Raw genomic sequence first — 26,174 nt, 5'->3', positions numbered from 1 at the left:
AGCCAGAAGAATCATGAGTTTGAGGCTAATCTGGGCTTCATCACGGGGTGCCATTCCCAAATAATGAAGTAAACCTAAAGCTAAGACCACAGAGTCACTGCCAGACTGTCAGGTCAGTCTGGCTGTCCTTTGTCTCTATCCTGTGTGACTGTTTACTTTTCTGGACCCTGAGGTCATAAGTCATGTATTTGCTCAGTGTGTGCTGCTGCCCAGTGGGTTGACTGTGCAGAGCTCAGGTTGCCTGTGGGGAAAATTGGCTTGTGTTAACCTTTCAAGGCTGAACAGGCTCTTGGGAATATGATTTAATGATTATTCTGGCTCAGGCCCAAATGCTAGGATTATGAGCAAGGGCCACCATGCCACACTCTGAGCTTCAGTTTTCTCAAAAACATAGCATTTCTTGCTCTCTACTCAAGACCGCCTAAGAGTGGTGTTGAATGCTTGTTAAGAAAGGACGCATTGCTAGGGTAGGGGTAGGGTAGGGGTGGGGTCAGAATCTAGGAGAATCAGAAAAAGCAGGAGAGCCTTCTGAGTCTGGAAGGTTTCCTTTCTTTTGGTTCTTTCCTTTTCACTTGCCAAGTCCCCAGGCAACTCTGCTGCAGTCACAAGGCTGCCTTAATGAAACCCCAGGGGAAAGAAGCCTTGTCTCAGGTCGGAAGGACTTTGATTTCAAGAGAGCAGAGAGAATCCTGCTGCTCTTTCTTTCCTTACCTCAACTTGCTCCACCTCCCTTCCCTGTTTGCTCTTTTGGAGACAGGGTCTGATGTAGTATCCCAGTCCAGCCTTGAACTTGTAGTAAACCTTGCTCCAGCTTTCCTATGACTCAGAGGGGCCACTGTGTCTTGCTGTGGCTGTTTTCTTTCTCTAACACTTGGCCCCAAAGTAAATGGAATTCTTGGAAAATTGGGGAAACCGAAGCCCTGGCTTCTCAGTAAAAGATTATCTTCTACTGATCGATCATTTGACATTGACAAAGAGCGGGCACTCAGGAAACAAGAAAGTATTGGAGAATGTTTCAGGGAGGGTACTTATGAAAATGAACCAGAAGAACAAGTAAACTCTAGAGCTCGGCCCTTGGTTGTACTTTGTGACCATAAGCAGGAGGTCAAGTCTCTGCCACTCAGCCTTGTGGTACACACGTGGCCCCATGCTGGGGACTTGGTGGCACGTGTACGTGGAACAGAGCTGAAAGAGGAACTGAAATTAAAACTGCAGCCTGAGAATGGTGTTTTTGAACTTACAGCATAAACATGGCCTGTCTATATCATTTATTAAAATGAAAATCTAAGCCGAGATCACATAAAATAATTTTCAAAGGAAAGGGATAGGATTAAAAACTAAATATAAACAGGCAAATCTTACCACATACTGTGGGGGAGCACAATAAATAATAGATCCAAGATGACACAGATGCTGGAATTATCAGGGAAAAAAAATCAAATGTCTATAAAAGGCATGTTTCAGTAAGTAATGGCAAAACCCCGTAACTGTAAAAACAGAAAGAAAGCTACTCACACAGAGAGAAGATAGAAGAACCAACTGGAAAATTTACATGCAAAGTACACGGTCCGCAGCGGCAAACACCTGGGAAGTGTTCCAGGACCTGATGAGTAAAGGAAGTGAACTTGAAGATAGAGCAACAGAAGCCAGGAAACCTATAAACAGGAAGAACAAGGTTGTGGCAAACAAGAGCAGGGGCCCGTGGGACAATGGCAAATGTCAGGTATCCATAAAGAAGAGGAAGAAGGAACAGATGGAACCGAAGTTAATAAAGGCACAACTTAAATCCCAGAGGCACAGTAAAACCCCAAACAGTATAAACTTGAATCAAAAGAAGTCTGGACCCATCAAAACAAAACTACCAAAGCATAAAGACACGGCAATATCAAATTACCTTGATTTTTTTTATCATAGGAAGCAATTCAAATAACTGGGTTCTAATCAGAAACAGTGATGAGTGGAAGGTCATAGAATTTTAAATGTGTTTACAGGACAAAGCAAACAAAAGAATTGCATCTAGATCCGGGAAAGAGATTCTCAGGGCAGAGAGGAAAGCAGACATTCTCAGATGAGAGGAGGGCTCTGCCAGTCACTGCCTACAGAACCCCCCCCCCCCTTAGAAAAATGTATGCAAAGTTCTTTAGGTAAAGAGACGTGGTTGTGAGGGAAAACAGAAATTAAAATACCTTGACATATTTAATGGACGGCTTTTCTTTCATTAGGTTCTTTAATTTGAAAGATGATATAACGCCAATGTAATTGTCTGTACACAGGGATGTTACTGATTAAATTGTGTCTGTTCAACATTTTCATGTTAAAGCACTGAGCCCTGAGCAGTTCAGAATGGAACTTGCTTGAAGGCAGGGTGTGTGCAAAAGTAATCCAGTTAAAGTGAACTCATGAGGGCAGACCTTAATCCAGTTGACCGATGTCCTTACAAGGCACAATTTGGTCACAGAGCCACATGAAGGAAAGATAATGTGAGACAAAGGTGAGGTGACTAAGGAATAGTCATGGTCAGAGTCTGCGCTGAGTCCACTGGAGGTGTAGGTCCTGCTGTACGGGAACTTTTAACCTTCCAGCCTCTGCAGTGACAAGCAAAACAATATTCCTATTTTACTTCTGTTCTTGAAGCACCACCAGCGTGGCAATTAGAGCAAAGTAAGTCAACACACACGATACATTCCAAGTAGACTGTGAGAAGCTGGTGTAGCTACTGTAGAATGTTGTAACATTATGATCCCCAGAGCAACTAGTTTCTAAGGGATGTGAATGATAAAAAAAAAAAAAAATTAACAGGCAGGTGAATAGAAAGAAAGCCAAAAGGGGAAGGGGAAATGGAGGAGTGCACCTAAATGACAAATATGACTCAAGAGATATTGATAATTATATTAGATATGAGTGACCTACAGACTTGTAAGTGAAACCACGTGGGGTCTGTTAGAGTAGCCTGCTTCAGTCCACATAGCCCAGAGCACTTCCTTTTCAGCACCCCACTCAAGCTTCCATGATTTCATGGCCTACAGAAAGTGGGGGTAGAATAAAAAGGCAGTTTCTTTCAAAAATAACAAAATTAAACCACTAGATGATAGAGGTTGTAATGGATAAAAGAAGACAAACTAATGTTTATCCACGAAACAAAACAAGACAAACTCCATTTAAACATAAGCACAGAGGTAAATGGTTACAAAAAGTTACCACAGAAGAAGAAAGGGCTTGCTGATGAGGCTTCAGACAGGGTGTGACTTCAGTTCACACGGGAGGCAGAAGGGTCTGCTATGTGTGTGCCTGACATCAGGTCTTTAAGCTGAGAGAACCCACAGCTGCAGGCAGAGGCTTCAGGATTCTTCTTTCAGTGTTTGGAAGACCAAGAATTCAAAGAATCGGGGAAGATGTTGACGTAACCCCTGTGGGTCTGATTGACGTTTATAAAGAACTCATCCCAGGGTAGCAGAAAATGGGCCTTTTCAAAGCAATATTAAACATCCACCCAAGAGACCATATCCTGGGTCCCACATCAAACATTAAAGGGGTTAAACAGAGGTCACACTCCGCATGCTCTGTAACCTTACTGGAATTCTGCCGGAGGTCCAAAGAGCTGCACTGTCTGCAATTGCCGAGAAAGTCAACGCTTCTTGGTGCTCCCTGGGCCCAGGAGGAAGTCTCAAGGAAAGCTAGTAAACATTTTGCTGTGTGTAACAAATGAAAGAGCGTTTCATGATGTGTAGGATACAAACAGGGAACAGTGGTACATTCCTATACCTCAGATACCAGGGAGGCTGTGGCAGGAGAAATCCTTCGAACCAAGGTCAGCCTGGATAGCTTAGTAAGACAGTGTCTCAAGAAAGAGAAAAGTATAACAGAAAACAGAGAACATGTACAAGGCCCTGGGCTCAATCTCTAGCAATGCAAAGCTTTCCAAAGTAACTTGGGCTGTAATCTAAGCTCCTACTGTAAAAAAGGGTCAGGGGCTGAAGCCTGGAGGTAGAACCCTGGCAGGGTAGCACACCTGAGCCAAGCAACTCCCAAATGTCAATCCCCAGATCTAAAGTTCTAAAAGTTTCAAAGAGAGGGCAAGATAAGCTCACAATAGTAATGAAGGTGTAATGGACGTGAAGAGTCTGTTTCAGTAATAACGAAGAACAGAAAAACATCCTCCAGGCTCGGTAGCTTATACTTGAAACCTTAACACTGGGCAAGGGGCTGGTCATGAGTTCAAATCCAGTCTGAGTTACATGAAACACTGTTCCCCAAAACCAAACGAAAACAAAAATGCCATTAACAACATAAAGCTTAGGAAAATGACAGAGAACAATAAAAACCAAGGGAGTAAGAAGAGACCAGTACTGCCTTCAGGGGCGACAGCTGTCTCTTCAGATGCCAAGGTAAAAAGAGACTATGAAAGACAGACACAACTAATTCTATGTATGAAAAGTCGACACCTGCAGGAAGGAGCTGATTACGTGAAAGGCACAGACCTTCAAACCTCACCCAAGAAGAAATAACCCTGTATCTATTAGAAGAAACTGGATTCATTGTTTAAAAACTCCACAGTGAAAACTCTAAGCTCAGATTACTTAAAGGACGGATACCAACTTTAATATTCATGTCCAAAAAGTCTGAGACTGTGACATCTGTTCGTTTTATTATTCCAGCATTATACTGATACATACAAGACCTTATTAGAAAACTACAAATCAGTATACCTCATGAACATAGATCTTAAAGTCTTCGAAATGAACCAATCCAACGATATATAAAAAGAGTAAATAACTGACTGGCTAGAGTTTATTTAAAGAGTGCAAGGTCACTTCAGTGGATTCTAATTGCTCTAACCCTGAGTTGGAGAGGTTAGGTCAGTGACTAAAAGCACTTGTGCAAGCATGAGAGTCTGAGTTCAGATCCCAAGGACTCATGGTTTTAAAAAAATGGGGGGAGCTGCATGAAGCTTATAAACCTAGTGTTTAGGGGTGACGGGTGGGCAGAGGAAGAGATAGGTGGTCACTGGGGCTTGCTGGCTACCAGCCCAGCTTCCTGTTTCAGTGAGAGACACTGTGCTAAAGGAATAAGATGCAGAGTTGATGGAACAGAACTTTTCTCTGACCTCTGAGTGTACCTCAGCACATACAGTCACACACATAGCACATAAATCCACACAAAATCATATTAACAAACTAAGGGGAAAACCTCAGATGTATCAGTTGATGCCAAGAAAGTACTTGACACAATTCAGTATCTGTAACGAAGTAAACGAAATCAAATAAAAAAGGAACTCTTAGTAAAGTGAGACGCGCTTAGTGAGGTGGCACGAATGTGGTGCACTCCCACATGCATTGTTCACACATAGAAATAATAAAGAATTCGCCCAGAAAGGAAAGAACTGATGAATTATACTTTATCCAACTTTAAAAAGAAAAATGTTCAATCAAAGAAAGCCCTAAGAGAACGCAAAGATTAAATGCAGTTTGGAGATGTGTGCTGAAAGCACACTTGAAAAACAGCTAGTGTTCAAAATGTGTGATAAATTCTCGAGGCTTAGCAGTCAAGCAAAAATTTAAAATAATCATTTTAGCCAAGCATGGGCGTGCATGCCTGCTATCCCAGCACTGGAGAGGCAGAGGCAGCCTACTCAGAAGTTAAGATCACCCTCAGCTATGTAAGATAATAATTTCAAAAGGTAAGTTAGAAGGTACAAATTAGCAAAAGATTTCATTATTAGGGTGTGTGTGTGTGTGTGCGCGCGCGAGCGCGTGTGCGTGTGTGCGTGTGTGTGTGTGTGTGTGTGTGTGTGTGTGTGTGTGTGTGTGTGTGTGTGGCCATGCATGTCATGGCCTGGAAGTGGACTTCAGAGGATGTCTTTGGAGACTTGGTCGTCTCCTCCCATATTGTTTGAGGGTCTCTTCTTTCTGCAATACTGCATGCTATTGCCTGGCCTTTGAGCATTCAGACAATTCTCTTGTCTCTGCTTCCCATCTTGCTGTAGGAGTGCTGGAGTTACAGATGTGCATCATTGCATCTGGCACTTAAAAACAACATGTATGCTCCAGGAATTAAACTCATGTCATCAGGCATGTATGGTGAACACTTTAACGTGCTGAGCCATCTCATAGGCCAAAGCAAACAATTAAGTAAAATATAGTAGTCTTGGAGAAGTGCATGTGTGCCTCTAATGCATTTTGATAATATTCACCCCTATTCCTCCCACCAACTTTCCCCAGAACCACCCACTCTCATCCCCAACCAGTTAGGTGGGTGCTTGCTTGTTTAACAACCCACTAAGTCAGTCATATTCATGAGTGCAGGACCAGGTGCTGGATAGTGGTACCCCTATTAAGGGCCAGACCCTTCAAAAAGGGAATAACATTTGAGATGTAAATAAAAAAAAATCCAACAAAAAAAAAAAAAAGACTGATTTTCCCTCCCCACAAAGCAACCAAATGTTGGTGGCTCTGCTCTCTCTCTGGGCCCCTTCCATTCCGTGCTGCAACGTTGACTGTCTTAGGTAGGTAACCACAGCCACTGTAAGTTTATGGATGCAACTGTTCTGTCTTCCCCAGAAGACACTTTCTGTCTGGTCCTTTCCAATCTCTGGTTCTTATAATCTTTCTGTCCCTCTTCCACGATGGTCCCTCTCTTAGTCACTGGTCTATTGTTCTGAAGAGACATCATGACCAAGACAACTTTTATAAAAAGAGGAAAAGAAAAAAAGCATGAACTGGGGCTGCTTACAGTTTCAGAAGTTAGTCCATTATCATTATGTCGGGGAGCATGGCAGCAGGCATGACACTGGAGACACAGCTCAGAGCTACATCCCACTCTTCAGGCGGGCAGGCTGAGACTGACTGGCATGGGCTTTTGAAACCTCAAAGCCCACACCCAGTAGCATGCCTTCTCCGACATACCACACTTACTCTAGCAGTCATTAGCCCCAATTCTTGTCAAATTATGCCACTCCCTGGTGACTAATCATTCAAATATATGAATTTATGGGGGCCACTCTTAACACAACACTCCGTTCCACTCCCTGGCTCCCAGAGACTTATTGCTATATCATAATGTAAAATGCAGTTAATCTACATTCAAAGGCCCTAAAGTCTTTTACAGTCCCTACGCCTAGGTCTCCTCTGCAATTCATAACAATCTTTACCTGTAACCCACTCTAAAATCAAAATCAAACTGCAAATCACATACTTCCAACTTATAGTGGGACAGAATATCCATTACCATTCCAAAGGGGAGAAAAAAGGATCACGGTGAGGGAATACCAGACTAAGGCAAGGCCTAAAACCAGCTGGGCCTCATCCTCACAGCCTCACAGCCTCACAGCCTCACAGCCTCACAGCCTCACAGCCTCACAGCCTCATCCTCACGGCCCCACGGCCTCACGGCCCCACGGCCCCACGGCCCCACGGCCCCACGGCCCCACGGCCCCACGGCCCCACGGCCCCACAGCCCCACAGCCCCACAGCCCCACAGCCCCACAGCCCCAGCCTCACGGCCCCACAGCCGCACGGCCTCATCCTCACGGCCTCACGGCCCCACGGCCCCACGGCCCCACGGCCCCACGGCCCCACGGCCCCACGGCCCCACGGCCTCACAGCTCACAGCCTCACAGCCTCACAGCCCCACAGCCCCACAGCCTCACAGCCCCACAGCCCCACAGCCTCACAGCCTCACAGCCTCACAGCCCCACAGCTCCACAGCCCCACAGCTCCACAGCCTCAGCCTCACAGCCCCACAGCCTCACAGCCTCATCCTCACAGCCTCACAGCCTCACAGCCTCACAGCCTCACAGCCCCACAGCCTCAGCCTCACAGCCTCACAGCTTCACAGCCTCACAGCCTCACGGCCTCACGGCCTCACGGCCTCACGGCCTCACGGCCTCACAGCCTCACAGCCTCACAGCCTCACAGCCTCACAGCCCCACAGCCTCCCTCACAGCCTCACAGCCTCACAGCCTCACAGCCTCATCCTCACAGCCTCACAGCCTCACAGCCCCACAGCCTCACAGCCTCCCTCACAGCCTCATCCTCACAGCCTCACAGCCTCACAGCCTCACAGCCTCACAGCCTCACAGCCTCACAGCCTCACAGCCTCACAGCCTCAGCCTCACGGCTTCACAGCCTCACAGCCTTGCACACTGGGTCTCCATGCAGGGACACTCTTGATATATGCCTGGCTTCAGCTGCTTTCCTTAGCTGCAGGAGAGTCTTTCTTGTACCCTTGACTGTAAAGCCAGAACCATGTAGCTGAAGCTGCCAAGTTCTGCTGCATGGTGGGCTGGAACTCAGCCCACCTTCGATTACGTCCACATCATCTTTCTGTTGCTGGTGGTTTCCTTCACTGCCGAAGCTCCCTTTGAGTCCTTTAGAATTGGGAGTTCGCTGGATGGGGCCTTGCCTGAGGGCACCACTGCCTTCATTCCAATTATCATCAGGCATGTCTTTGAGCTTTTCATCTTCTTAAGCCTAGGACTGGATCCTGCCTCACTTTTCCTGCTGCCTTTTCTCCTTACATTGAGCATTCCCAAAGGACTCTCTTTCCTTCTAAAGGCACACACCCTCATCCAAGTTTATAGCTTCTTTATGCATAATAGCTAGAACATGGGAACAGCCTAGATACCGCCAACTGATGTGTGAATAGTAAAATTTGTGGATCATGCGGTAGATCTATTTCTAGCTATTTAAGGAACCTCCACGTTGATTTCCATAGTGGCTATACCAGTGGATGAGGGTTCCCTGATGGCTACATCATTGCCAACATCTGTCATCTTACTTTGAACCATTCTTACTGCGCTGCATGAAATCTCAGCGTAAATGTAATGTGTACTTCCCTGACAGCGTGTTAGACATTTTAAAAAAACATTCCTTAGTCATTTGCATTTCTTCTTCTGAGAACTCTCTGCTCAGTTCTATGGCCCTCTTTTTTATTTTTGTTTTGTTTTGTGTTTGTTTGTTTGTTTGCTTGCTTGTTTTTGTGGGAGGAGAGTGGGCTACCAGGAAGACTTTTAGACAGCAATAAGCCATGGTAAGGTGGTTAGTTGCAAAAGCCACAATGGCACTAAAAGTTCCCAGAGCGACATTGCTGTCAGGGTTAACAGCATTCTTCCTCATTGCTGCCAGTACTGCTTAGCCACCCTGGAAGAAGTTTGGAAGCTGCTTTGAACCTAACCTTCTTATATGATCTAGCGTTTCCACTTTCAGACATTCTATTTTTAGAAATTCAAATCTTTATTTGCATAAAACTATTTGCAAATGAATAAGAGGCATGCTCATAATTACCATCTCAACCCACATGCCACCAGAAAGAAGAAGCAGACTGTGAAACCATAAGTTGAAGTTTGTGATCCTCTACCCAAGCTTCATGAGTGCTGGGACCACAGATCTACCACCCTGCCTAACATGGTTTCATCACTTTAAATGCTAACTCCGACTGTACGAATATTTAAATCTTGCTTAGTTTAATGTACAATGTATCTGCTGCAAGCCCACACAGTAGTAACTAAGTTCCCAGATAGAACGTCTTTATGAGTTATCCCTTCTGGTTCACAGAAAGAATTATAATGCCATACCAGACAAATAGATCTAAAAGGCACTGTGAAGTGAGAGGACACAGTATCAAAGGGTGGCAAACTTTATGATGTGGATTATGGCAATTAAAAGAAAACCAAATCTATGGGAATGAAGCACAGGCCAGTTATAGTTAAGAGCTGAGAGGTCAAGAGGCAATACAGCCTAATGCAAGAAAGTTTGGGGAGTGCTTCTGACTGGGGCTCACACAAATCTGCACATGGCTAAAGCACGAGTCTAAGTATATTTAAAAATATAAGGGGTAAAGGGCAAACTTTGTAAGTTTTCAGCTAGTATATAAAACATTAGATTCCACCGTGACATTTCACCCATGTGGATTGTTATTTTTGACTCATGCTCATATACTCTTGCCCTCTGACTGCTGTTAGGAAAGCATGATTACTCTTTAAAAAGGAAAAATTGAAGTTTTATTTGTTTATTTAGTGTCAGGGGTCAGAGAACTACCTGCACCAGTGTAAGTCCCAGGGATTAAATTCAGCTTGGCAGGTTCTGTGGCGAGTGCGTTTACCTGCTGAGCTAACTCATCAACCCTTTTCCTTCTCCTTTAAAGATTTACCTATTTTTAAAAGTTTTTATATAACTATATAGCTGCATGTTGCATATATTTACCCTGTGTCCACATCATTCCTTTCTTCCCCTCCCATTAGTCCCCTAGATATTTTTATTCCTACAGCCATGTCATATATATAGTTATATAATTATATATAATTTTACAGACATAATGATTTTAAAGAAGACCCCAAAGCCAAAATAAGAGTATTTTAGTCATATCTGTAACACAAACAAATTGTGCTAAAATGCTTATTTTCTAGAGTTCACATCTCTTGAGAAAATAAATACCTATTTTGTAGTATTGGGGACATAATATTACATTTTACTTTAGTGTTCACTTGCTTTTTTTTTTTTTTTTTTTTTTGAGATAGAATCTTGCTATGCAGACCAAATTGGCCCCAAACTCGTGATCTCCCAGCCTCCTGAGTGCTGAGATTACAGCCATTCACCACCAGGCCTGGTTTAATTTTATCATTTTAAATGCTAAACAAGATTTTACAGATGTTCAAATTTTGCTCTTATAATTTGGTTGTTGTTGTTACACATATCGTGTGGTTGACAGTTGTCACACATGGTGACTAAATTCTAGCAGGGACTTTATGAAGGAGTGCCCTCTGCTCCATGAAGATCAATTTTGGGCATAACATTTAGGACTTGGGGGTGAGGGGGACACAGACTGCCTATCCTCAAACAGCAAAGTTGTGGATCACCTTCAGACGGGAGTGGTCAGGTCTGTGTTTTTATGACTTCACTGAGTAATGAAGAAGCTAGTTTCAGAGATAAATTCTCATGGCAATACTCACCCAAGGAAGGCCCTTGACTTCCTGTTAAGTGGTGGCAGCTACACAGAAGGGACAGTGGTGTGGATTTAAGCTCAGGTTCTACCACCATTGCCACCATTTATCAAAACCAGTCACCCAACACTTATGATTTCATTCATCTTGTGATTAGACATGATGGATCGATTTTGTAATTAATACCTATCTCTCACCATGTGGCCCCTGGAACCATCAATGTGATTTGTTATTATTATTTTCTTTTTTCCTATATCTGTGTTGATGCTATCTAGCTTTCTTGACTCTTTTAAATGCTTTTTAGTAAGCATAGCCTAAGGTTAAAAGACAACTTCTTGTGGTCAGTGCTGTTTTTGCTTTTTGTGATATATTGTTTATGAAGTAGCACAGTGCTCAAGATGGGGGTGGGGATTGGCAAGGGTTGGAGGGGTGGGATATGGGACAACACAGGGAATAGGGGATGGGATGACATAGATGACTAGAAGTAAAATAATTGTCCTCAGAGTTCTAGTTTGTAGGAAGAAAAAACAGTTAGAATACCAGGTAGCAAATGCCGTTGGATTTAAGATGGAGACAAGTGGTTAGAGGATGCCTCTAGACTAGTGAAAACTATCCTTAAAGACCATACAGAGCCTGTCCAGAAAAGTTAAGAAGGTGCTGAGCTGAGACATTGTAGTTTATGATGAGACCTGGTAGCATACACCCGTAACAACAGCACTTGGGAGGCGAACTGGCAAAGGTTCAAAGCCAGGACTACATGGAAAGTTCCAGACCTTTGTGAGTTATACTGGGAGACCCTGTGGAAGATGGGTTTTAGAGAGAGAGTCTGCAGCTGAGCCTAAGGGCTGGGATAGGGGACATTATGAGGAAAACAGGAAAGAAGTGTGTGTGTGGGAGGGCGGGGTACAGCAGACAAGAACCACAGAGTCTGCAATGGTAAACAGTTTGGGGGTTTTCCTGAAGTTTGGGAAATCCCCATGAAGTCTAGTGAGGAAGACGGTCATCATTAGTTGACAGGCTGTGAGTCCACATTGTAGGAAAGGCAAAAAGGGAAAAGCATTGGTTTGGAGACCAATTTAAAACTATTACAGTTACCCCCAGGAAGGAATGGTGAGTGGCAATGGAAAGTGAACGAGAAATTCAGATGAAAGAAACATTAGGTAGCTGGAAGCACAGGGTATTGGAGAAGAGCTGGAAGGCCGGTGTGGTGCACAACCCAAGCCTTTAATCCTAGCACTTGGACTCAGAGGCAGGCCAATCGCTATTGAGTTCTAGGCTAGCCTGGGCTACAAAGTAAGCACCAGTACAGCCAGGGCTATACAGAGAAGTTTTGTCTCAAAAAAACAAAACAAAAACAAAACAACAACAACAAAAGCTAGAGGAAGTGGGTGTTTATTTAGGAGGTACTCAAACTTTCAACATACTTCTGTGGTGAAAGTAGTTAAAAGCTACGATCCCATAGGTAAGCAGTTCATTATTATTGTAGAGAAAGAGACAGAAAGGCACCATGCAGTTATCATAGTTTGTGAACTATCTGTGCTTTGGAAATAGTGATGGACCGCACCCTGGATGAGGAGATGGAGTCTCACAGCAGGGAAAGCCATGAAAGAGAGACAGCAATGGCGTTGCTTTACCCTGGAAACTGAAGATCTGGGGAGGCTGCTCGGGAGTCCATGCTTGCCACACAAGCACCAGGACCTGTGTTAGCATCTAGCACTCGTGTGAAGCCTGGGCTTAGCCATGTGCACCTGTAATCCCAGTGCTAGGGAGTCAGATACACATGGCTCACTGGGGCTTGCTGACCAGCCAGCCTAGCCAGTCAGTGAGCTCCAGGGCAATGAAAGACCCTTTCTGAAAGGGTTGAGTGGTGGAGGAAGATGCAAATGTCTACCTCTGGCCACCACGTGCTTATGCTCACAGCTGCACACATGCAACACCCACGCAGGAACCGAAGCAGCAGGAAGATGCTGGTATCAGAGCAGGGACAAAGCCATGGGCACCTTTTAAGGGCAGTGACAGGGTTTTCAGGAAAGAAACACAGATGTTTGTATTCTACTTAATTATCTCACTAAACATCAGGTCTGGAGAACCAACGTTCAGGTCAAGGAAGCCAAAGTCTCTTTAGTAGTAATATCTACGGAAGTTACCATAAGGAGAATTACAGTGACAAACCTGTTTTCTCTGAGTCAATCATTTTCTGCCCCAACACCACTGTCAGTATGATGTTGGAAATTAACAAGTTACAGGGTTTGATGTTTTTGAGAAAGGTGGGGGTTTGGAGTTTGACTGGGGAGATGCCCAGCTTACCACAATTAAATTCTAGATCTTGAGCTAAGGATGTAGGGCTTCAGTAGAGCCCTTACCTTTCTCATTCATGAGAAAAGGAAAGGAAGGAAAGGAGAGGAGAGGAGAGGAGAGGAGAGGAGAGGAGAGGAGAGGAGAGGAGAGGAGAGGAGAGGAGAGGAGGTCTCAGGAAGGGTTATAATTGAGGATATGTGCTCTTCTGTAAGCAGCGGAATGTCTTGTCTTTTCCCTGTCCCCCTTCTCTCTGTGTGCACACATACACATGTATGAGGGTGCAGTGTGTGCCTGTCTATGACTTGGATGACTGTGGATGCCAGAGGTCAACCTTGAGTGTCATTCTTCAGGTGCTATCCACCTGTGTTTTTGAGTCAGTCTGTCATTGTTGGGCTGGCCAGCAAGCCCCAAGGATAACGGATACCATTTTAGTGGCTTTGAATGCAGAGACGTTTCAGATTTTATTCTGAAAGCTGGAGAGAGACCGTGGGGCCTTGTCTGTAGTTTAAGCCTATGCAGGCTGTGGGCTGTGTAGTCTTTGCTTCCATCTCTAGGTAATGAACACAGTGATAGTAGTGATTTCATGAAGCATTGATAAGTTCATATCAAGCACTTAGTGTAACGCCTACCAAGTAAAAGCCAACCAGTCTTCATTCCGGTTGATATTCTGACTATGCAATTACTGTGTATTATAATTCCTCTGCTCACTCGCAGTTCCCTCAAGTAATTCCACTCACCACCTGAATATACTTAAAAAACAAAAATATATGCTTCCTCGACTGATTAAGGACAATAGCCTAAATGTGGTCTTTAATTTTCTTAGGTGTGTGGAGGGGATTGGAATAAAGTGGGATTAAAGAGTAAACCGAAATGTTCACTGTTGCTGCTGCACACACTAGGGGATAAACTTCCTCTTCTGGGAACACTCCCATTTCTTAGGTATATTAAGGAAACAAACACCAAAAACGACCCAAATCAACTCAACAACCTTATCAAGAAAAACTCGAATGTGGTGACATGGACCCCTCGACCTGGAGCTACCCTTGACCTGGGCAGGATGCTGAAGGACCCAACTGACAGGTTTGGCTTAAATATTTATGGGGGATAAAAACACCTTATATAATTTTTTTAATATTATGATAAAGAATTCACCCTCCTGACCCGCATCAGGTCCCTACTCTGCAGTAACATGCCGAGCTTCTTACTTGATAAAATTCTCTCTCACTTTTAAACATAAAAATCTTAGAACCAGTCAGTCTACCACACACCTGCAAATCCAACAGATTTGCAGATAGGGGGGCTGAGACAGGAGGATCAAGCCAGACTGTACTATTTGAGACCCTGACTTAAGAAAAATAAATGTCGACTATGTCAAAATAAAATAGACTAGTAATTATTGCTCAAGTCAGACAGCTTTCCCAAGCATTTCATCCTGTAAAATGAATGACTCAAGCACTTTCATCACCGCAGAGCCTTACTAGAGAGTAAGGATAAGGGACTAGAGAAATTGCTTAGTACTTCAAAGCTGCTACCACAGAGGGCCAGAGTTCAATTGCCAACACCTATGTTGGGTGGCTCCGAAAGTTAGTTTTTACCTCAGTGCAAATATGGCCTATAAAATTAGCAGCACTTTTCAAATATTAAACAGGAAAACACAATTCCAAAAGAGCTAACATTGACTCAAGAGGCCTGTAGTTACATAAGTACATACATCCCGAGCTACATAGTCATAATTTTTTTCCCACATATAGAAGTGCAGGAAGTAGGGCACTGGTGTTACCCTTTGCTGACTTTCTAAATATGACTAGCCTGGTCAGCCCTCGTTTTCATGGGGTGTTCACTCAGCTGCCCCTTTCCTGGCATGCTGTCTCCACCACTCATTCAGGCCTTGACATTGCCTGTTGTTCCCTGGTTTGTGGTTGGGCCCCTCCCCCTCCTGATTCTTGCATGTAGTAAGGGTTTTAATTCTGAAATACCTTTACATCCTGGTAGAAATAGTTCTTAGCTGGGAGCAATGCTCCACATCTGTAATCCCAGTACTTCAAGAGGCAGGAGGATTACCAAAAGTTCAAAGCCAGCCTGGTTTGTTTCAGGGTTACAAAGTGAGAACTTGCTCTCTCTCACCCCACCCCTACGTGAAATAGTTCTTACAGGAATTATGGGCAAAATATTCGAAAGCCCTCTCTTCATTGATGACAAGTGAATCCTTCTAAATTGTGAAAGTTAAAATTGCTTAAAATTCTTTGAGAGGTCCCAAGTGCTCCGACATGGAAGAGGCAGGATGTCCAGTTGGAGAGTAAGGATGTTTCTTGATTGTTTCAATTAATACTCATCCTTCAAGAACCTTCCTTGTTCTTTGGCATCTTCCTAAGCCTCCTGAATCATCCTTGTGCAAGCCTCTCATTGTGTTTTACTGCATGTGGCTATATTGTCACCCCTATAGACATCAGAGTCACCAATGATCTTGCTAAATGCAGATAAATCCCTCAGGGATATGCCGGATACAATACGTCTGAGATAGAGTCACAGCAAAGCATTCTGGGAAACAAGAACTAGTATGGCTGTATCTCAGTGCTCACATACAGTAAAGCCACCATGCCTAACTGCCTTGTGAAGGAAGAAGTGACAAGAAATCTGGGACTGTAGTCACAGAAGCTCAGTCTGAAACAGTAGGCATTTAGCTAGGTCTTAGGGATGAGAAGACTATTACAAGTACAAGAGAGTCAGAAAAGGAAATAAGAGGGAAGTGGGAGAGGAGACAATAGAGAGGAAGGGAGGGAGGGAGAGAGGGAGGCAGAGAAGGAAATTTCCTAGTCAAAGGTCACAGCCTAGCTGGGGAAGGGCAGGGCAGAGACAGAAGATAAAGTTAGTGCATAGATGCCTTTGATCCATAAGTAACTCCTTGCAACCTTCTGATTGTGAGTGCCAGAAGTAGAGGACACAGCCAGGAAGAAGCCGTGGTCCTTGGGAAGCCCTCCCAGCCCCAAGTTCAGAGCTGATGGGTGGGGGCAGGAGGAGGCAGGGATACCACATGGAGGCCAGGGTCAGTATGGCCTCCTAGATCATCAGGGCCTTGAACCTGTCCTGCAAGTGAGGAGAGCCACAGAAAATGACAGAGCAAAGTAGGATCAGTCTTGAGCTGTGCTTCCAGAAACACCTCAGCTTTGTAGGGAAGGATACACTAGAGAGGAAGCTAAATCTAGGCCTCCGCAGTTGGGAGACAGGGGGAAAGCTGTACTGTCACAGGAAGAGATGGTGACACTTCAAAATGACACCAGGCAAGGAGCTAGAGGAGATTGGAGATGTATTTCAGAAGTGATACCAACGTGCCTCTGTAACCTTGGAGACACAGTAGACTCAAAGTGAAGCTTTGAGAAGACAGGCATCTACTATTCCTTACAGTTTGCCTCCTTAGAGTTTTCCTTGGGTATTTCACATCCTGTTACTTTCTCGAGATCCAAGCATCCATGTTCCATGTAGGGATGAACAGAACTTTAGGGCTGTCTGTACTACTAACTGGATTGAAAGATAAAATTACAAATCTGTCTTCAAGATGGCATTTGATTAACAGCCAGAGCACAGTATACCAGAGGCACGAAATCCTAGAGATGAAGGTAATTTGTATGCTCAGATATTTGCTGGGCACCATGTGGCCACTGGAGATGTCAACAAACATTTGTTCAACCCAGAAGGACACCATTAACAGACCAAAACCAGATCCAAGTGTAGCTTGGTGAACCAGTGAGTTCATTGGGGTCACTTATGGGGATGTGACTGGATCAAAGACAGCTCATTACAGAAAATTCCAAACTTACAGTTGCACTCATGAAAGCTGCACCCCGGAACTCCTAGAGCAGCCTGTGAGCAGCTCCCCAGGAGGATGCCCTCCCCCTCCCCATCGCTTTGGTGATGGCTTACATAGCCTGGGGAAGGAGTCTTGTTTAGTCATTAAGGTTTCTTAGCTTGCTGAGTCTTGGGATCCCCCACTTCCAGTAAGAAATGTTTCAGTTCCCTTCTGTTCTTTCACCAAATGCCTGTCCAAATAGGGATGCAGAAACATCTGAGTGCCAATGTCCACAAAGCTGGTACAAGAGAATCATATTGAACATCTCCATCGCCTGCTTATTTGGAACAAAAGGGTCCCAGTCAGGGATCTTGCACCTTTCTATTCCCAGACATATACACGATTAGTCAATAAAACCTGACTTGGGAGCCTGGCCTATTTAATAGTGTATAGGAAACAGTAGGGCTTAAGCTAGGAAGGGACTCTGAAAATCACTTCAACATCTCACTGCTTTTTTGATCCTCTTCATTTTTGTGTCTTTAAGCAAGGGCATTGTGGAACCTCCGGAAGGAACCAAAATTTACAAGGATTCCTGGGACTTTGAGCCATACCTGAAGACCTTGAATTCTTCTGTCAGAGACTCAATCTTCCTTCACTCATCCTGGATTAAAGAATACTTCACTTGGGCTGGATTTAAGAATTACAACCTGGTAGTCAGGGTATGCCTCCACTCTCTTGTAATTTGGAGATCTTTGCAATCCCCCAGTTTCCAGTTTGCTTTCTAATTGGCACTTGGGAAGCTGTACAAACCATCCAGCAGAGGATACTCAGGCCGTGTGACGAATAATCCTCCTTTGAGACAGAAGGAGTCATTAAGCACAGCTCAGTTTAGCTTTTGCAGTATTTTTTTCTCCTATCACCATGAGTTATTATTATTTTTTTAAACCACCAAATAAAACAGCAGGCTTCCTTGTAGAACTTTCATCTGTCTTTTGATTTGGTTGGGTCCTCCAGCTCCTGCAACCCTGTCCTCTGTACCCTTCTGCTCCTGCTGTTCCCTTCACACGTGTGCTTTATTAACCTCCCCCCACATCCCCTTGTGGCTGTCCTGTACATTGTCTGACAGGTCAGGAATGCTTGACTGTGAGGCTAGACAGTGGCGCCCATACAAAGGGGCATGGATGGAAGGAACGGTGTGAGACAGAAACTGCTAATTCCTATCTGCAATGGTGCTGAAGACCGAATGGCATAAAGCAAAGGCAAGCATGGATGCTTGGACAGGAATTAGCCCCAGGACATGCCAGTACCAGCCTCAGCAATCATGTGCTGGGTAAACTGAGGCAGGTAGCCATTGAGGGTCAGAGCTAGAACCGCTGGGGATAGATCCAGACAGTTACAGGGGCTGCTGCCAAAGTCAACCAGGGATTAGAGAAGTTACCCAGCAGACTTTTCTCTGAGGAAACAAAGTTTAATTTACCGGGCTGGCACTCCCCGTGGCCAGCAGAAAAACTATGAACTCTTTTAACTTCTTGGGATCATCAAGAAAAAAGAGAAAACACACACATACACACACACACACACACACACACACACACACACACACACACACAGAGCTGATGGATGGGAGGAACAATGTTCCAGCCCCCATACTTTATTCTTTCTCCCATAGCTTACATATCCCAGCAAAATCTTTCAAATAGTATAAAATTCAATGTGACTACGTTTTAGTTTTCTTCTAGTGAATGATTATGAAAAAACAATGTGTTCCTCAATTCCTTTAAAAGAAATAACATTACAGAATACAGGTAAATAAAACAAATTATTCCCAAAAGTCCACATACATTTGTAGCTGAGCAACTTGTTATAGATTAACAAAGTGTAATCAAGCAGGGGAGTTTCCTCAGCCAGTTTCTCTTACCGACAGGGAGCAACTTTCGGTTACAAAAAAGGGGAGTGATTATTTTATTATTTATCTTTAGAATCACAAATCTAAACATTTATATAAAATTCAGTCGTATCTACCTTAAATCCTACAAATGCACATGTACTCATCAGCAATTCTTATTAAATCATATCAGGAATCTGAGGGCGAAACTGGGGATAAGAAATCAATCATCAGCAGTCCAGCCTCAGTGAGAGTCACGTCAGCCTTTGATGCCATTGTTCTTGTTCGCTGACCATAAAGCTTGTTCCCTAGCTTAACTAGTAAGAGTATGCCTTTCTGAACTCCACATTGTTTCCTAAGATATCTACATCAAAGCTAATAGTAAAAATATCTCAACCTAGCTTTACTAGAAGATTTATTTTTCCAAATGTTTCCTAAAAGTGGTGGTCATTGTTGAAAATCTACGTCTCTAAGTTCTTTCCCAGGGTTGTAATTGAATCATTAATCTTTCCAGCAGCAATGCCTGAGAGAGATCAAGCACTGTTATTGTGAGTGCCAGAGAAATGCCCAGTGAGTAACTGGAGGCCCTCTTAAGGTTTTCAAACAATTCTTAGATTGAGAGGGATGTGAGGGCAGCAATCAGAACAGAACTCCGTAACAGCATGAAGTCCTCAGGAAACATGGACCTCAGGGTCATGGCACACTGAGGCTCACCCTTGTGGCTGTGGTAGCCAATAGGCCTCACTCCATGATTTCCTCTTTGCACGGCCCTCAGCAAGCACACATGTGCAGAGCAGCAACCCAGAACCTCAGGCTATATGCTACTCAAGGTTTGCCAAAAGCAGAGCAGGCTAGAGGTACAGCTCTGTGTAGAGTACATGCCTTGTACACAGGAGACCCTGGCTTCAATACCTAGGATGGCAGCAATCCAACTTAGCAGACAGGGAATGCAAGAGGAAGAAGAGGCCTAGGGTAGGCAGTGGTCAGGGCAATGTGTGTGTATGTATGTATGTATGTATGTATGTATGTATGTATGTATGGTGCCTGGGGTTGTACAAGCAGCACTCTTGGATGACAGTAGCATGTGAGCAGCACTCCTGATCACCAACAGGTACTGGCTGCTCTCAAAAGAGGACCAATTTACTGTGCAGTCCCTGAGTATGAATACCAGGTCACAGTTGCTGTGCTCCAGCGTCATGGTTCTCGAGAAGCATGCCTTTTAGGCTAGCCTGGGGCCATGTTTTCCCTGGTCAGTGATGAACTAAACACCATGTGACTACGTGTGTGTTGGTGAAAGATGCCCACTCTCCACACCTACCCCTCTTCTTGAGATGAGTTATTCCCAGATTAGATCACTTCTATATTTGAGGCATTCAAACATTCTTCTTTTAATAACATAAAAGAATAAGATATAAGACCATTGTTTTAAGTATTAGAAAATGCTGGTACTTAGATCAGCTCTCAACTGTTTTTAAGGAGATCATCTTTGAAACATAAAGCTCATGTATGTATGTATGTATGTATGTATGTATGTATGTATATGTGTATGTGTGTATGTATGTGTGCATGTATGTATGTATGTATATATATATATATGTATGTATATGTGCTATAGTGAGTGTGTGGAGGTCAGAGAGCAACTTATGGGAATTAGTTCCCTCCTTCTACCATGTGGGTTCCAGGCACTGGACTCATGTGGCTAGTCTTGGTGGCAAGCACCTTTACCTGCTGAGCTGTCTCACTGACCCAGTAAATGTATTTCTCTCTGGATACTATATGATGTGAGACATAAATTCCACATTTTATGTTCCCCCCATCTGAAAGCTTCCGGTGCTTCTTGCTGATAACACTGCTGATAACGCTTCAGTAGCTCTGAGCCACTGAAGTTCCAGTAGTAAGAGGAAACAGTTTTGTTGGTGTGGAAGAATGTAACCCTATCAGCTCAAGAGAGACTGAACTAGAGAAAGGGGGAAATTTAGTGAGGGAGGTACGAAGATGAGGCAGGTATTTTAAGCCACTGCTATTCTCTGAGGGTATTTAAGATTTCCATAGTCTTAGAATTTCTTCAAGACGCCCCTACTTGATGATACTCTTCTATTTACTGCCTTGTAATTTTCACAGATGATTGAAACAGATGAAGACTTCAGCCCTGTGCCTGGAGGGTACGACTATCTGGTGGACTTTCTAGATTTATCCTTTCCGAAAGAAAGACCCAGCCGGGAGCATCCTTATGAAGAAGTGAGTACCTCCCCTGGTGGGGATCCCTTCCTCTTCCTCCCTCTCCTTTTCCTGCATACTGTCCTCCTCCCTCTCCCCTTCTCTACCTGTCTTTATTACTGTTCCTTCCTCCCTTCTCACGACCACTTCTTTCTGTTGACTCAGAAACACAGCTCAAAATAAGTAAGTCATGATTTATCCTTGAGCTAAATGTGAGAGACTGTGACCTACGAACATGAGTAAGGATTGTTCCAAGTTCCATATTCGGCAATGTGGAGATGACTTAGAAAGTTTTAAATTTCAGAATGAAGTAAAGTCTTAAGGGGTTTCTCAAAGAGAACATCAGGTAGTCAGGTTGCAGTCAAACGGTATATTCTGCTACAGTCTTCACAGGCTATCTGATGACATGCTTAGCTTTGGAGTTGATGGAAACTCAGGATCGCTAAGTTAATTCATTCCAAAGGCTTTGTCTGAGAGGCCAGGGAGTGTTGGGTCAGACACAAAGGTGGGCAATGGGTGGCTGTAAGGAACTGAAGATAGCCTGGGATGATTTTGTCTATGGTTTATATCTTTCTACCATCACTGATGTGTTTATAAAAAGATAAATAGAGGAGGAGTATGTTCTATGGAGGTGTGGAGGAAGGGGGTGCCTTGATGGGCCTATGCTGAGGCATCCCTTCCTCTGAGGGACATGAAGGTATAGTATAGAGTTTATTCAGGGCATGGGGAGGGGAGTTAAGAGGGTAATAGACACAGAGAAAGGGAAGGGGGAGAGAGAGAGAGACAGAGAGAAAGAGAGAGACAGAGACAGAGAGGGGGGGAAGGAGAGAGGAAAGAAGGGAAGAGAAGAGAAGAGGAGAGAAGAGAAGAGGAGAGGAGAGGAGAGGAGAGGAGAGGAGAGGAGAGGAGAGAAGAGAAGAGAAGAGAAGAGAAGAGAAGAGAAGAGAAGGTCAGTCATGAGCAGGTGAAGAGGGGGGAGGGGATGGGGGAGAGAGAGTGGGAGGAGGAAGGCAAGAGCAAGAGAGCAAGAGGGTGAGGAGGGGGCGAGCAGCCTGTTGCCAGGTAACTGTGGGGCAGAGCTTAGACAAAATGCTAACACACACTTTCTAATAGTGCTACTCCCTGGGCCAAGCATATTCAAACCACCACAAAGGACAACATTTAATTGGGACTGGCTTACAGTTTCAAGAGTTTAATCCATTATCATCATGGCTGGGAGCATGGTGGCATGCAGGCAGACGTCATACAGACCCTAAGAGAACACAGATGCTAGCCTAGGCTATTAGATCCAGCAAAATTCTCAATTACCATAGATGGAGAAACCAAAATATTCCATGACAAGACCAAATTTACACATTATCCTTCCACAAATCCAGCCCTACAAAGGATAATAGATGGAAAACTCTAACACAAGGAGGGAAACCATACCCTAGAAAAAGCAAGAAAGTAATCTTCTTGCAACAAACCCAAAAAATAGCCACACAAACATAATTCCACCTCTAACAACAAAAATAACAGGAAACAACAATCACTTTTCCTCAATATTGCTCACATCAATGTACTCAATCCTCCCCCGCCCAAAAAAAGACACAGACTAACTGACTGGATACTTAAACAGGACCCAGCATTTTGCTGGAAAACTCACCTCAGTGCAAAGACAGACACTACTCCAGAGTAAAAGGCTGAGAAATTTTTTTTCTAAGCAAATGGTCCCAAGAAACAAGCTGGAGAAGCCATTCTAATAGCGAATAAAATCAACTTTCAACCAAAAGTTGTCAAAAAAGATAAGAAAGGACACTTCATATTCATCAAAGGAAAAGTCTACCAAGATGAACTCTCAATTCTGAACATCTATGCTGCAAATGCAAGGGCACCCACATTCATAAAAGAAACTTTACTAAAGCTCAAAGCACACATTATACCACACACAATAATAGTGGGAGACTTCCACACCCCACTCTCATCAATGGACAGATCATGGAAACAGAAACTCAACAGAGACACAGTGAAACTAACAACCCTGAGATTCCACTTCACACCAGTCAGAATGACTAAGATTAAAAACTCAGGTGACAGCAGATGCTGGAACATTCCTCTATTGTTGGTGGGATTGCAAGCTGGTACAACCATTCTGGAAATCAGTCTGGAGGTTCCTCAGAAAATTGGACATGTTATACCTGGTATAACATGGATATACATTATATACCCAGCTATACCACTCCTGGCCAAATACCCAAAAGATACTCTAACATATAACAAGGACACATGCTCCACTATGTTCATAGCAGCCTTATTTATAATAATAGCCAGAAGCTGAAAGGAGCCCAGATGTCCTTCAACAGAGGAATGGATACAGAAAATGTGGTACATCTACACAATGGATTACTACTCATCTAAAGTCATTAAAAACAATGACTTCATGAAATTCTTAGGCAAATGAATGGAACTAGAAAATATCCTGAGTGAGGTAGCCCAGCCACAAAAGAACACACATGGTATCCACTCACTGATAGTGGATATTAGCCCAAAAGCTCAGAATACCCAAGAAACAATTCAGACCATACAAAGCTCAAGAAGAAGGAAGACCAAAACGTGGATTCTTAGTCTTTCTTAGAAGGGGGAACAAAATACTCACTGGAGGAAATACAGGGACAAAGAGTGGAGCAGGGACTAACAGAAAGACCATCCAGAGAATGCCCCTCTGGGGATCCATCCCATATACAGCCACCAAACCTAGTCACTTTTGCTGATGCCAAGAAGTGTTTGCTAACAGGAACCTGATATAGGTGTCTCCTGAGAGGCTCTGCCAGAGCCCTACTGATACAGATGAGGATGCTTGCAGCTAACCATCGGACTAAACACGGGGACCCCAATGGAGAAGTTATAGAAAGAACTGGAGGAGCTGAAGAGGTTTGCAACCCCATAGGAAAAAAACAGTATCAACCAACCAGACACCCCAGAGCCACCAGGGACTAAAACACCAACCAAAGAGTACACATGGGGGAACCCATGACTCCAGCCGCATATGTAGCAGAGGATGGCATTGTCTGGCATCAATAGGAGGAGAAAACCTTGGTCCTGTGAAGGCTCATTACCCCAGTGTAGGGAAATGCCAGGGTGTTGAGGTGGGAGTGGGAGTATCTTCATAGAAGCAGGGGGACAGGGGTGGGAGAGGGGAGAAAGGGGATAACATTTGAAATATGAGTATATAAAATATCCAATAAAAAATAAAATAAAAAGTTCAGTGAGAGTCTCTGTAGAGTGAGTTAAGTCAACGTGGACGTGCTTTATGGGGCTCTGGCAAATCCTTTGGCATGGCCATGTGATGCCCAGGTCATCACATGGTGGGAATTCCTTAAAGACTTTAACCTCCTGGCTTAAAGCAGCCCTGCTCTTTGACAGACTGGACACACACACTTGCTGCCATGAACACAGAGCAGGTGGCGGCTTGCCTGCTACTTTTGACGACAGTATCATTTATTGAGCACCTAGAGTATAACCTCATGTTAAGTGTTTTCTGTTCATAGTCTTACTTGTTGTCCCCACAGTCCTATGAGGAATGTCACCTTTAATCTTCATTTTACAGATGAGAAAACTGAGGCCGTAGTGATTAAATCACGAAACTCGACCCTGGCTTTGAGCCGTGGATCTGCCCAGCGGCCCAGCTTCTCCTCTGCACCCTGCTTTCTGCAACGCTATCCCAGTGCTCTTGGCTCCCCACTCGTGTCCTCAGCCTGTGACCTGCATCCAGGAGACTTCTTTCCTCCTTTCTTAAGCTCTTCGCTCCGGCCAGTATGGCAGCTACCTTTTCAAGGATACAAGGGAGTGAACTCCCACACTGCCAAGGCTCCCTGAGAGCTGCTGTTTCTGTTTCAGATCCGCAGCCGTGTGGATGTCATCAGGCACGTGGTGAAGAACGGCCTGCTGTGGGATGACCTGTATATTGGATTTCAGACCCGATTGCAGCGGGACCCTGATATATACCATCATCTGTAAGCCTAGCCCTGGAATGTTTGATGCCACGGGACTGTGGTGGGAGAGGGGCTTAGGGCACAGTGGTTGTAGAGAAGTAGATTCGGTGGCTCTGCTCACCAAGTTAGCGGAGAGAGGACAGGCTCCATCCTCTGTCCTCTGTGTTTTTAAGACAGCGGATCATTCTGTGGCCCAGGCTAACTCCTGACAATCTCTACCTCACCGTCTCTCATAGGCTGGGCTTACAGGAAAATACCATCATGCCTGAGCTCAGTGTCTGTAGACTGGTGGTTTACAGGAATAACCCACTGTATCTGTGTTTGCTTATACCCTGAAGTGTCATACAGTATTAAGATCATATTTGGAATCTAAGAAAGAGCAATTTCCTGTCTTTACGTGCACAAGATGAGTAAAGAGAATGTAGTCTTCTTACCACTTACCACCACTCGCCCTCTGAAAAGATGAAGACATTTCACCCTTAAAATTCTGATTACTTAAAATGTCTGGGCTGCAGAGATGGTTCCGTTGTTAAGCCGCTGACCTGAGTTCTATCTCATTGAGATATATGGTAGGAGGAGAGAGATGTCTGCTAAAAGTTGTTCTCTGACCTCCACATGCACACCATGCGCACGTGCGTGCATTCACACACACATAGAAACATACACAAAATAAACTAATTAGGATAGAATTTTTAAAAATTACAATGTCTAAGGAAAGCCCTCTAGTGAGTTATTGAAATATCCCTTTAAATTTTTTAAAAGTTATTTCCTTTACAATTTTGGTTTTCTTTGGTTGGTTGCAGCAGGCCCTCACTCTATATCCCAGATCAGCCTGGAACTCATTACATAACCTAAGCTGTCCCCAAACCTCCCATGATCCCCCTTGGCTCAGCTTCCAAATTGCTGAAATAACAGGTGTGAGCCACCACATGCAGCCCCCACCCTTTATTCTCTTAAAACTGTATGTTAAAATATAAAGAATGTAGGCGTACGTGTCTGTTACAGCCGTTATGGTTTCGACTGCCCCTCTTGTGAAACATGTTTCCTGCCCCTCCCTCCACCTTCTCTCAGGATGACTCTTAA

At 44.2% G+C, this 26,174-nt stretch overlaps 1 protein-coding gene and 1 long non-coding RNA gene across 13 annotated transcripts in view; one reads left to right on the top strand and one right to left on the bottom strand.

Moving 5' to 3' along the window:
• Positions 1 to 26,174, top strand: part of Cmahp (cytidine monophospho-N-acetylneuraminic acid hydroxylase, pseudogene) — an 85,189-nt gene that overhangs the window by 27,415 nt on the left and 31,600 nt on the right. For 10 of the 11 annotated variants that reach the window (XR_010058898.1, XR_010058899.1, XR_005495302.2 and 7 more), the window contains 4 exons: positions 14,174 to 14,314; positions 17,563 to 17,737; positions 21,025 to 21,141; positions 24,997 to 25,112. Coding sequence is in view for 8 of the 11 variants with exons in the window: in XM_039095890.2 (XP_038951818.1) it covers positions 14,174 to 14,314; positions 17,563 to 17,737; positions 21,025 to 21,141; positions 24,997 to 25,112 (549 nt within the window). In the remaining 3 variants the exon portion in view is untranslated. Of the gene's footprint in view, positions 1 to 14,173; positions 14,315 to 17,562; positions 17,738 to 21,024; positions 21,142 to 24,706; positions 24,977 to 24,996; positions 25,113 to 26,174 lie in introns of those variants that run through there. The other variant, XM_039095891.2, reaches the window with a different exon arrangement.
• Positions 1 to 26,174, bottom strand: part of LOC102552189 (uncharacterized) — a 59,454-nt gene that overhangs the window by 4,310 nt on the left and 28,970 nt on the right. The window lies entirely within an intron of this gene.

This window comes from Rattus norvegicus, chromosome 17, assembly GCF_036323735.1.
Source record: "Rattus norvegicus strain BN/NHsdMcwi chromosome 17, GRCr8, whole genome shotgun sequence".
NCBI lineage: Eukaryota > Metazoa > Chordata > Mammalia > Rodentia > Muridae > Rattus > Rattus norvegicus.
The sequence above is the reverse complement of the archived record's forward strand: the minus strand, read 5'-3'. Positions and strand labels throughout refer to the sequence as shown.